Here is a 13,508-nt window from a genome sequence, read left to right as displayed (position 1 = left end):
CTGTGCGAGTTAAAAATTTTCAATGGCAGTGAAAAATATATGTATTTTTGTGCTATAACACATTACTCTAATGATAATCAAACCCTATCGCATATTTATAAAAGGTTTTGGTTGTATATACAATCTAAGGCCCAGAAAATACCAATCCACAATTGTGTTCACACTTAGGGTATCTAAGACTAGATTATTCCGTGTCGTTATTTAAAGAAGCTCCCAGGACATACTATAAAGTGGTTGGCATTAGGAAAGGCATCTAGTTATAAGAGCTATGCTAAAGCTAACAATGGAGCTTGACATAGTCCTGTAGCTTACTGGATCCTGTCAAAAGCATCCAACCCATGCCAGCATGGAAAATGGATGAAGATGAGAATGATGATGATGGAACATTTAACTGCTACTTCAAGCAAGTTTCATGACTGCATACTGTTCCCACTCTTGCTTAAATGAGTTAGCTGTTCTTTTGAGTGAACAACTGAAACAATCATTCATCAAAACTCCTATCTGAAATACAGTCACATTACTGTATGAATGTACAAATGGAAAACTTATTTTCCACTGAGGTTGCAAATTATCCATAGATTATAACTGACATTAATGTACAATGCAAAACAATGTAGTTAATATTTAATCATGAACTTACCTGTTGCAGCCAGTAACATATCCATGAAAATGACAACAAAAAAAAGAGTAACCAAAGTGTTTTTTGCTGGATTCATCTTTTGGTATATAAACCTAAGAAAAATAAGGTCCATTTATTGAAGAAGCAGAAGCAGTATAACAAGGAATGGAAAGAGTAGGGACTAAAAGAGGAGTAGAAGGTAAGATAAAGGAGCTGCAGAAAAAGAAATGTTAAAGAAATGTAGAAAAAATATATAATGAAGAAATATGATTGAAACAATAGGTGTGAAAATGGAACAGGTTAATGACTAATATAAGAAAAAAAGTGAGCAGAAAAATAAATTGGAATGAATCTAGAGCAGGTAAAATGTCAGCATAGTAATAAAAGTAGAGAAGTAAATAAAATAAAAGAATGAAACACTACAGGAGGACTGAACTCTTTTTGGAGCTGTCACTGTTTGCTGAAGATCAGATTTAATTAAAATTAGCTTCTGTGCTAACATTTTCTTATTCTAGCTATGTGACTTAACCATAAATGATTTCAAAATTGAAGTAGTCACTCCTACCTAACTTCATCAGATTTAAGTAATAAGTTAGTGTTTTCCTCTCTACACTGGTTAATTCATGAGTATGTTGATTTTCAACAGAAAGAAGCAAATATTTAGATTTTGGCAGCGGCGTTATTCTTCTTGCTGGGGACTTTCGTCAAACCTTTTCTATTATCCCAAAAGGACACCAGCTGATGAATTAAACATTTGCCTAAAAAATTCTCATCTTTGGCGCTCTGTCCAATTGAGAATGTTAACCATAAACATGTGTTCCATTCTTTACCAGCAACATGATGACAATTCCTTTACTTCAAAGTTATTGGATGTTGGCAATAGGAGCTTACCACTCGACATAAATGGTTTGGCTGACATAAGTACCATCGGTAACTACGTCTCCAGCCCTGAGGAGCTATGCACAAAAGTTTACCCTAACCTCTCTACCAATTACATCAGTCATAAATGGATGTGTAAAAGAGTCATCTTAGCTCCAACAAATGCCACCATCCAAGCCCTAAACACATATCTGCTTCATCAACTTCCTATGCAAGAGCGATGCCATGCTTTGGTTGATTTAGTTACTGATCCAACTCACAAGAACCATCAGGATTGCCATCGCGAAAACTTAGCCTTAAACTTGGTTGCCCTATTATACTCTTGAGGAATTTGGAGCTTCCTCAGTTTTGCCATGGCACATATTTGGCTGTTAAGCAAATTTTGGATAACATTCTCGAAGCCACAATCATCACAAGAAAAGTTATTGGCGGGTCTGTTTTTATTCCCCGAGTTCTGCTTATTCCGACCGACTGTGTCTTTGTGATGAAAAGAGTCCAATTGCCCATTCGATTAAGCTTTGCTATGACCATTAACAAAGCCCAAGGTCAGTCACTAAAAGTGGTTGGATTGGACCTCAATACACCATGCTTTTCACACAGACAGCTGTACGTGGGGTGTTCCAGAGTTGGAAATTCGGCCAATCTCTTCTACTACACTCCCAAAAGATTGACAAAAAATGTGGTACACAAGGCAGCCCTCCAATAGTTCTTCCAATGAGTTGAAATCCTCTTCAGGTTGGCCCTTATTTACTCCTCACGATAGGATATGTTAATCTTCCAACAAATGCCTGTTGTTAAAGTCAAGCATATTTTCATTTCAATGCCCAGCTTCCCAGATGCCTTAGATAATTTCATATTGCAAATTTCAGATTGACTTCCTGTCCATAGAAATGTCGTATATGCTTTCTGTACCGATTCTTCAGCCATTCGGTCAATTAAACAGCATTCCGAACGATAATTTTCCATATTTTCACATTTTAATACCCGATATCAGCAAATAATAAATGTTCCTTTTGAATACCACTTATTTTTGATTTAATGTCTCAACTATGTCAAATAATCCTCAATTTTAAGCATAGACAGAAGCAGAATTACACTATTTTAGACTGAAGTTCTATCACGAACTTACACCGTCCAATGGACGGGGGCGTTTGCTAGTAATTGATACAGACAGATTAGTGCTCAGATCAGATCATACATGCAAAATCCGACATCAAATGACGGGAAACGTAATAACGATAAATAAGAGTTGGGTATAGAAAATGTAATGATCGAGCTAATGAAAATTGAATAAAATAAAATAGAATAAGTCTGCTTAATTATACTTGTACACAGATCTGTTTAATTTATGAATTTAATTATCAAATTTAGCAAGAATACTATTATAAGTTTCAACGTAAGACTAATATATAATAATTACAATCGATAACTTGTTAATCATTTATTATTTTTAACAGATAATAAATATATGAAAGTGATGCCCCAGCATGGCCACAGTTTACTGACAAGTAAAAGATAGATATTATTTTAATACTACGTATTGAATAGCGCCCCTAATCAGAAGGTGCCCAAATACCCATTTCATGCTCCCTCAAAATGCCTCTGAAATTAGTGTAATTTCGAAATTTTCTCAAGGAAGGAGAAAGACGTATAGTGGTAGTAGATTCAGCCCTAAAGATTCGGTACCCTTACCTGATGCTCCCAATATGCCATGGAAGGGGTAAGATCACTTAAACTTTAACCCTCTCCCGGCACAGTTGCAACGGACACCGAAATACACTAAATGTGTGTGTGTGTGTGTGTCACACACACACATACATGGTGGGGGAGGCACAATGACGAGTTTTTACTACATTTTTGACTGAGAAAAAATGCATTTTTTGGTAAATGTTCACTCCCTTACAAAGACCATATCAACTAAGCAAATGATCTTCTATAAATGCATTAAAAACACTGTAACATATTCAGAATGGTATTTCAGAAAACTATCTCTATTCTCTTTGAGCTTATAAAAGACAAATTTAGCTGATGAAAAGTTATACAAGATAAGGTAAATTTGCCTGTTCAATTCTCCAGAATTACATTTGAAGACAGACACATACACATCAATATTCATCCTTAGACAGCAGATAGTTTTCAAACAGATAGGGAGAAAATAGCGAGAAATCAGAAATTGTTCATTTTACCCTTGTTACTAATTTTGCTCTGCACCCACCCCCACACACATACATTATATATATATATATATATATATATATATATATATATATATATAAATGTAAAGTGTATGTGTGTCCGTTTATTCTTCTACTTGTTTTTGTTGTTAGACTGCAGCCACGCTGAAGCACATCCTTAAAGTGTTTAGTCAAACACATCAATCACGGGATCGCTTTTAAGTTTGTTACTTATTGCATTTGTCTCTTTTGCCAAACCAGTTTCGGAGACGTAAACAAAGCAAAACAGGTTGTCAAACGGGGAAGGTTAACAAATGCGCGAGCGCACACATACGCACACGACAGGCTTCCATATAGTTTTCGTCTACCAAAAATTACCCACTAGACATTGGTCGGACCAGAGTCAAAGTAGAAGACATTTGACAGGGTACCGCGCTTGTTGCATTACTGGACAGTAATGACAATGCCTTGCAGAAGAAGGTGGAAGGCTTCAGATATTGGAAAGTATGTGCTAAGTGGGTACTACTGTAGATGATAATCAAGCTGAAGAAGAGAAGAGTGGAAGCCTTCTTCGATCTGTAGAAAGCATTAAAAGCCAATGAGGGTACGTTTTTTGGTAAATTTTCAGATTAACACCCGCACGATTTTCACTAGGATGTTAGGGTTAGGGTTTTAGGGTCAGGGTTACGGTGTTAGGATCAGGGTTAGGTTTTAGGGTTAGGGTTAGAGAATTCCGTCCCTAACCGTAACCCTGACCGTAAAACCCTAACCCTAACACCCTAGTGAAAATTGTGTGGGTGTTAATCTGAAAATTTACCCGTTTTTTTTTTTTCCGATCAAGTGAAAGGGAATAAAACGTGGGTGTATCCGGAAACGAAGACCCATTCCTTGGAATGGCGCCATACATCTTCCCCCAGCAATCGACAAAGAAAGACATTGCGACTGTTTTGTTTTTGTTTGTTCTTTTTGGTGGAGAATAGGATGACAAGTGCGTCGGTCTCCTTGATTTTCTGTAATGTGGCTTCACCGTGAACAGTGAGTGGTGCATTGGAACATTCAAGATTCTTACTGAAGTTATTATGAGGAAGAGACTGAACAAGAATCTGAAAACGATCCTCATTCACCATGTTAATGCGCGACCAAACACATTTTCGGCAAACAAATGAGGCGATCGAGCCAACTGGACTTGTCAGTGATCATACTCCACTGTAAAACGCCATCGATTCCCACCTAGTCAGTCTAATGAAAGACGGTTTTGGGGGACACAAATCTGATGGACAGGGAAGGTAAAGAATACGCACACTTGGTGTTTAGGGTGTAAGGTTAGGGTTTCGGGTTAGGAATAGGATTTTTGTTACGCCGAAAACGAGTGGTGTACGTATAATTTACCTCCGCCCTGATGGACATTGACGAGGCGAAAGTATCTGAAGAGGTAGGTTTCGACTGTGCGCATTTGAATTTTTTCCAAGAGAATTCTAGTTGGGTTGAGTGATGGCGCAATGACACCGCTTGAGTTGGAGACTGTGTATTGAGGAAGAGTTATTCTACCAACAATAGCAATTAAACGACTTATATCAGTTAATTAAAAAAGTTATGCCCACTTTTGTATTACTTTCGGTGTAACCATCGCACACACGCATACATACACTATACATACATGATGAAAATCATAATTTTAATACTAGTTACCAAAAAAAACTTTCAATTATCACAATGGCAAATCTTTCGCCTAAAATTATGAAAAATAAAAATCTACCATTTAAAACAATGTTTACAACTCACGTGAATAGGATATTTTTTCTTTCTCTTCTTTAAATTTTCTTTCCTTTCTTCTTTTAGAATCCCCGATCTGCAAAAGGACCTAATCCAGGTAATAAGTCAATACGTACTGACAGAATAATTGCTAACCACCCACTCTCTCTACCTACCACCCCCACTTCAAAAAAATGTATACATCACACAAGTTTGTCACATCCGGTCCCTTCCTTTGGACGCATCCGGATTGCTTTCCTACGAGGACATAGCTAACATACTATACAAAGGAGTTATTTATTTCCGCATCATTTGACAATAAACTATCAATCCTCTTCTTTTCCCTCTCAGAATGAATACACAATATCTTATGTTTGTTTCGTTATGGAAAACATTTTTACGTCAAACTGAACTTCCTGACACATTTCACAAAACATGCAAATTGAAATTAAAAAAAGAAACATGTTACATTTTCTATGAATGGTAATCTAAAAAAGGAAATGAAATAAAATGTATTTATAGTACATCGTTTATTGACTTTAATTATCTTCTTGCGAGTATAATAAATAGTTGTCTCCGGGGAGGAAAGAGCGCTGGTTATAACCCATTATTTCTTCAGAAAGAAACAAGTTATCCTCAAATCGGAGACCTGGTCTAAACGCTTGCAGCAGAGTGAACTCCGACAAAGTCACCTAAGGGCCAGACGGTGGTGTTAAATCGAGGGACTGATTAAGCCTACCACCCAAGAACTCAGAATGTATAGAGCGACTAGCGTAGCTAGAGTGTCTATTGCCCTGGATGGCCCTTCAGTTTACCCCACAAAAAATACATATTGCTTACAGCGGACCCAAGAGTAGTTCCGCCCGGGGCGTACCTCGCCCTTTAGCTAAGACAAATACCGCTAGATATATCGCCTAACGCTCTAATAATTCCTCAGATCCAACACGCTGGACCTTTGTACTCTGCCAATTCATCATCTAAAATGTATCGTACTAATTGGCTTTATACATATATGCATGCAAATGCTTGACTAAGACATTTTACTAGACACCCCTTCAATGGAAAACGAACACCAAAACATATAGCAGCACAACATGAGGAAAATGGGTCCTTCTTTCTCCATTCTAAAACCGTGAAAACAATTAGACCTCGCACTTACGACGAAACATGCTTTAGTATTTCCGCTCCACATCTACCTTTCACATATTATCCATTTATCCAACTTTTATGAAATAGTTTTCTTGAGTTAACATTCACATAATTATAGATTTATGATCCTCCATGGTAACGATAAGTTGTGTGCGGAGTTGGGTTGCAGGAGTAGCACTGACGATTCTGTTTTTATGTGGTGTATATTGCAAACTAAACAACCACATAAAGCAGCGTTACGAGAATTTTCGTCAATAGGAGAAATTTCGCACGTTAAGTTTGAACTCGCCTACTAATAAAATCTCAAGCCCATACCAAGAAAGCATTTTAAACACTAAGACCAAAACGTAATTTAATATAAAATGCATATTATATTACTTCAACTTAGAAGAACTTAACTATCTCCAAGCTATACTCATGAGTTGAATACTGCTTTGCAAGCTATCGAAATACTCGTGAGTTCAATGTTTTCTTGCTGCAGTAATTTTTTCCTGACATAGTGTACGTACTTATAGCTACGTGCCCTGGTCCATTTGAAAGAAAAGTGTCTTGCACGAACAAAGAAAGCAACGCTCATGATATAGTACGAACTACGATATTCATTCATGTGATGCTTCTCATTATCTGTTTTACTCTCCTCCAAGTCACACCACAAAGTGAGAAGACTCTACGAGGATCTTTTGTTTGGCTCAGATTTTTTGAAATTTTAAAATTAAGTGAAAATTTTTCATATTTGGTATACTGGTGTAAATTTTCACGCTAAATCTCATGCTATTCACTAGTACCAGAAAAGTTTTAGAAAACTGTCAGAGGTTCAAAGTTTGATTAATTTTACCCAGTAAGAAAACCAGATTTGGAAGCTAGCGTCTTCTGCATGATAGCTGTCTATGACATTAAACAAAACGTTGAATTACGAAAAAACAAAACAAAAAAAAACGTTAAATTACAAAAAGCAAACTGTAGTTCAGTTCATGTAAATAATGCATATTGTGTAGCGAAAATTCAAAAACAAAAGTTTGCGATGCACTCTAGGAGTTTGTCAAGCAAATTACAATTTTCGTATCTCCTGCACCACATACTCGAAGAGATAAGAGTCAACTATAGAATGGTGAGTGCCACAGCGTCGTTTATTACTTCGTTTTACAGAGGCCCTTGTGCTTTCCACTTGTTGTGTGTGGGTATTTACGTTTTCAGAAATCAGTTTCGACTCGACTGTTTCGTTTATCTCAACAAACTTCACTTGGCAGACTTTATCTTGACTTGTTACTATGGAAACAAGTATGTCTATGGCTTTCGATTGACTAAAGCAGACTATACCTTGGCTTGTTATTACGGAAACAGGTACCAATGTCTATGGCTAAAATTACCCCAAATTTACAAACTTTAAAAGCTATTAACTTTTTATTTATTAACTTGTAGTAAAAATGAAGTTCATGTCAATGATTATTTTGCAAAACTACATCAATACACCAAACTTGAAATCATTTGGAACAAAATTAGAGGAATTGGAAAGTGTGAACCAAACAGAAAAGATCCATCTTAGATCTGTTCTGAGTTGATTTGGATCACAAGAACAATTGTTGATAAAGTCTTTCAAATAGACAAAATATCTGCTAAGTTTCTAAAAAAGATTCTGTAGCTTATTTCCTTTAACTCCCCCCAGATTAATACTGATCGAACAAACTTATGACACTTATGCAATCGGTCAAACTTTGTCCAAACCAGCAGTTTAGTCGTGACTGTCCTATCTTTTTTCTAGTTTTTGTGTAATGTATCCAAGATTGCATTTATTAAGATAATAGTGTGTGGTTTGTGGGAGATTGGGCTGCTGTTTTAACAGTTTGGGCTATTGTGTAAGTGACACTCTCAAGAGGACTGAGTCATTATACTATATTTCCACCAAGAACTAGAAATTATAAATAGAAAACTGAAACATTCATTTATGTGAATTTCCTCTTGGTTAGTTGATAATGAAATGGCAATACAATCAAACAAAATGTGAATAAATCCTATTTGAAAGGAAGAGATTGTAAGAGATCGTTTCTTGGATTCGCAGGCAAGAATCGAAACCTTATTCTCCTACATCTTTTTCTTTTTTTTTTTCTTTTTTATCTGACATTGGTACTCGGATATTTATGCGGTCATCTGTCAAAGTTATCTTGATTCCTTAGCTTGAGCTCATTTTGAAGTTATGATGAGTAAGGCATATTCATTCCTCGTTTAGATGGTCATGTGCCAGTTGGAAAAGAGAAAGACACAACCGAGTAGAATGTTTGAGAGAAGAGGTTTTATTGATATGCTAACTTGTGTGTGTGTGCGTCATGTATACAGAATAAATGACGGGCCGTCATGAGAACAAAGTGTTCGTGAGTATAGGCATGGGTGTATGCGTGTGTTGCATATAAGAATAACAATGAAGAAAGAGACAGTGAAAAAGTCTATAATGAGAAGTTAGACGAATGTTCATAGACACAAGAATGAGAGATACCAATTGGTATTCAATTGAACACGGTAATTGAAATACTGTATAAAGAAGTTGCGGCGATGATGCAGAGCCGGAGTTGCGGTACATGTACGAAGTTGTGGCTGTAATGCTGCTACCTGGGTCACTTGTACAGGAGTTCTCGCAGGTTGTATATGTTAACCATGGTGAAGTAATTCACAAACAGTGCTATGTTGGAACCTGTGCAGTGTTGCTTGAGCTGTGTACGTAGAGAAATTATGTTGACGACGTTAAGAAGATGATGGTGGCGACGAAGACGGAGATTGCCTTCATGCTGTTGGACGGGTCGTCTGGTGTTGTCGCTGGAACTGCCTGTGTCTTATGTGGTCAGTGACTAAACCTTAAAAGGTCTGGAACCAAAGACCTCGAGACGAGGAGAAGGTGAGTTTTCATAAGGAACAGTAAGCTCAAACGGGATTGAGAACAGGCTGTCTCACGTGATCTTATTTAGAGGCTCCGGATCTTTCTGAATTGACGGACACCACTTTTCGTTTGTGTTTTATGTAGTGTTTTTGGTACCGAAACACTTTCAAACTTCGTATACTTGTATATTTTGTGTTATAGAACAGATAAAAATTTTGTATTCGAAGTTATTTCATGTAAAAAATGTTTGTATTTCGGTAATTTCAACCAATCACTGACGTCTATTGAGGTGAAAACAATTACTGCCGTGGAATGTAAACAACATGTTCTAACGGTATCATGGGATCTTTTCCCCTGAATAAAATTAGTGCCGTTCTTTGTCAACAACAACTATCCGTGGTACTGTTATTTATGACATCGTTCGTGCGTTTGTACTGGTTTTAACTTTAGGGTGTAGTGGCGCGAAATTATAGGCCACCATTGAAGAAGTACTATTCTGCGCATGCGCAGAGGACTGCACCACCGGAAGCCCCTCGAGTTGCGCATGCGTAGTAAAACTCGTACTTATAGAGAGAGTTTCACTTTGTTAAGCGAGTTGAGCTGAGACCTACGTAGCAACACCTCGCTCCTCCACGAAGCCCTTAACCTTCCATTACCAAACTACAACCTAATCAGCGGCTGCTAAGCAGAATGACAGTAATTGTGAAACCAAGCATAATAGTCATAAATAAAACCGTTTTAATATGTTGTTAATTGTTCTAATGTCTCTTCATATATTAATGCTGTTGAAAGGTGATAGAGAGAGACTAAAGTCTCTATGACAACCAACTATCAAACTTTTTACAAGGGTTTTAGGGTTAGGGTTCGTGTTTTAGAGTTAGGGTTAGTTGTAGGGTTAGGCTTATGATTATTTTTGCCATAACCTCATTCATAACCGTAACCCTAACCCTAACCCTAAAACCCTATAACTCATAACCCTAAGCCTAAAACCCTATAACTCATAACCCCAACCCTAACCCTAACTCTAAAACCCGAACCCTAACCCTAAAACCGTAAACCCTTACTAGGGAATAACGATCTTGACACCGGCAAAAATGATTGTTTACAAAAACAGCAGTAACTGTATTCAGCTGAATAGACGTCAGTGATTGGTTGAAATTACAGAAATACGACAACTTTAACATGAAATAACTTGCGATGTACAATTTTTTGTTAAGAAGAATAAGAGAAAAAGTTGTTTTATATGACACATTCTACCAGTATCCCAAGTTTGAAAGTGTTTCGTTAAGAAAACAAGTGGTTCCCGTCAATTCAGAAAGATCCGAGGCTCCGACTGGTTATACGCTGCATATTAGCGCGATAGAGTAAGAGGCAAATTGCGCCAATACCATCCAATCAGAGTAGTTGACACAACGGGGTCCAAATAGCGGCCAAAGGCTAGTTGTTATCTGCTGCGTTCGAATGCTCGTATATATAATAAAGGGGGAAGGTATTTCACTCGAGTGTACGCTACATATATATTATATATCACGTCGATGATATTTTCAACCGAGCCATTAAAACTTTATCTGTGAAAGTACTTCAATTCTGTATATGTACATACATTTGCTCGATTGTTGACATTTATCAATGGTTTCTTCTATTGTTTTGATATACCATGTTCTATCATTAATATGACTGTCAGCGTTTTTGACACGGGTATGCTAGTTTGTAAAATAAATACCTATCATTTTATTGGCAAGTGAAATATAAATAAATGTTTAAAATGAATAAAAGCATAGCGTTCATTATTACACATCGAAAAATGCATACTATATGCTTGATGCAAGAAATAAACACCAGAGAAGCTTGCCCCAAGCAAGAACTGCATTGAGCTACATAACGATGATGCTGCAAGCTTTATTTTTTTTTTCTTGATTTGATTAAACAATGCAACTAAAGCAGTTACATTGTTGGTAGACGTTCTTTATGTTTAGCAGGAGTCTCAGAATCACAAGCGTTTCACCGCTTTGCCAGTGCACTTCGCCTGATTTGGGTAGTCAGGGCCGTATTAGCCTTCACCAGCAGAATGGTTCCATCTGCAGTCTCTTGTTAACTACAACCACCTTGATCCGGTCTCAATTATTAAGGCTATTATGTTTTACCTTAAGAGAAAAATGTAGTCCTGGATATACAAAAGCATGATGGTCATATCTGAATCTTTAATTATGTATCTGCTCAGTTGGAATTAAATAACAGTAATATCCCATTACTAATATGATGAAACGGTGTATTCGAGTGATATTCTGTGTCAGTAAACGCTAATGGAAATAGTTCAAACAATGGGCTGTTTTATGTAGTGACAAAAACGAGAAGTTTAACATTTCAGGCGGCAATACTTTATCGGAGAGAGAAAATATTAACTGATATTGAAGGATAAATAGATTATAATTAGTGAGAGGGAGTGATAAAGAAGGGAAAGAAAAATAACAATTTTTAGTGGAGCGGCAATGGTCAGAGTGATGAGAAACTAAAAGAAACGCTGACAGATTTGAAAATGTTGAATGGAGGAGGTAATGACAAGGAAACACAGTAAAGGTATCATCTTTACCATTCATCGTCCTTATTTTACATCTGTTTTTACGTGTTACATGGGTTGGACGGATCCTTTTCTAGTACGTTCTTGCCGCCTTTGTCATCGCGTGGTTGTAAAAATCACTCTTTATCACTTCTTTCCTTGTCTGCCTTTTCGTCAAATTCCTTCTCATTTGATTTTTTTCACAGCTCATTTGTGCTCTATCATTCATGCAGGTAACATTACACACTCAGCAGAGTGTGCTCACTTCATTTCATTCCACCCATTGCACATCTTTCGCATTTAGTAGCTATGTTTCGCTACCATGCAACATCATAAACATTAGACAACTTACTCATCTTTTTGCAAGAGCATCTTTGCTGAAAGCAGAGTTAATATTATCTTCGACTTTTTCCTCTCTATCCTGACTACTCTTCTTTCAGAATACCTACCACCACAGCTTATTATATCACCTAGAAAGCAGAAATTTACTACTTTTAAGAAATAGTACATATATTTAAATGAACTCGTTTCATAATGCTTTTACTATTAACTGTTTCTGTACGTCTACTACATAAGAAGTCTTCCCTGCCAGCTTGCTGGCGATTCTACTCCTTTTCTGCATATTGACTATGGCGACTTCCCAAGATGGCAGGAAAGTTTTCTCTTCTTTATCGTCAACTTAAACTATCGCATTTACTACGTTTATTTTAAGGCATCTCCATCCTAAGCTTTACTTTCATGTTTGGAATTTCATCTCCAATTCTTCGGTAATTTCAGCTATGGGAATTAGGTCATCTGCATGCAATAGTTCTGTAATATACGACCGTGCGAACCAAAGGAGAATGGTGACGTGCGGGAGAAACAGGCTCCTTTAAACGCGTCGCACGGTCGCTACAAAAACGTATAATATGACATATGAAGGCTCGCGTGAGATGATGCGAGCAAGTGCCAGTAAAGGAACAAGAAGTCGTGGCCAAGGAGCAGAGCTGTAGTGTCACATGCTGTGTGGAAGTTGAGCGTCGATGCTGTAGACCGGTTACTTGGTACAGAAGGTTCTCGCATGGTTGTTCTGACTGTTATCTTCGTGGTGGAAACAATCCACTCGAACAGTGCAGAGATGAAATCGCTGTCGTTGTTGGTGTGTACTCTGGTGGTGGTACTGGCGACGGAACTGTAGTATACAGTAGATTGGTGGTGTTGACGTCGTCGCTGGAAACTGGCTAGAGCTGTGTTCTGTGTCTGGTCTACGACTAGACCTGAAAAGGTCTGAGGTCGCGACAAACTGTTATTTATAGATGAAATAGGGCTCACCGGAAACGCAGAAAAACTCTCTCATGTGACCTTATCTGAAGGACACGATTGGACGGTATGCACCCTGGTGCGAAACAGAACTGGTGACAATTGCCGCGCAAATAAGAACCAATCAGAGTGATGGACACAAGGGGTCCAAGCGGCCGAAAGCTAGATGTTAGCCGCTTCGTTATCATTTGTAAATGAATGCCCGAGAGAGAG

General features: G+C 37.5%; 1 protein-coding gene and 1 long non-coding RNA gene across 3 annotated transcripts in view; one reads left to right on the top strand and one right to left on the bottom strand.

Moving 5' to 3' along the window:
* Window positions 1-5,581, bottom strand: part of LOC106868735 (adhesion G protein-coupled receptor L4) — a 91,632-nt gene extending 86,051 nt beyond the window's left edge. Inside the window, exons 1-2 of one of the 2 annotated variants that reach the window (XM_052967053.1) lie at window positions 5,455-5,581; window positions 641-732 (exon numbers count right to left, since the gene is read on the bottom strand). In XM_052967053.1, the coding sequence (XP_052823013.1) occupies window positions 641-716 (76 nt within the window). In that variant the 5' untranslated portion in view covers window positions 717-732; window positions 5,455-5,581. The remainder of the gene's footprint in view (window positions 1-640; window positions 733-5,454) is intronic. The other variant, XM_014914132.2, reaches the window with a different exon arrangement.
* On the top strand, window positions 4,137-6,822 carry LOC128247579 (uncharacterized). Its single transcript, XR_008263912.1, has 2 exons — window positions 4,137-4,276; window positions 5,512-6,822. It is a non-coding gene; the product is annotated as an uncharacterized LOC128247579 (long non-coding RNA).
* The last annotated feature ends 6,686 nt before the right edge of the window (window positions 6,823-13,508 follow it).

The sequence above is a fragment of the Octopus bimaculoides genome, chromosome 4, assembly GCF_001194135.2.
Source record: "Octopus bimaculoides isolate UCB-OBI-ISO-001 chromosome 4, ASM119413v2, whole genome shotgun sequence".
NCBI classification, from domain to species: Eukaryota; Metazoa; Mollusca; class Cephalopoda; order Octopoda; family Octopodidae; genus Octopus; species Octopus bimaculoides.
The sequence above is the reverse complement of the archived record's forward strand: the minus strand, read 5'-3'. Positions and strand labels throughout refer to the sequence as shown.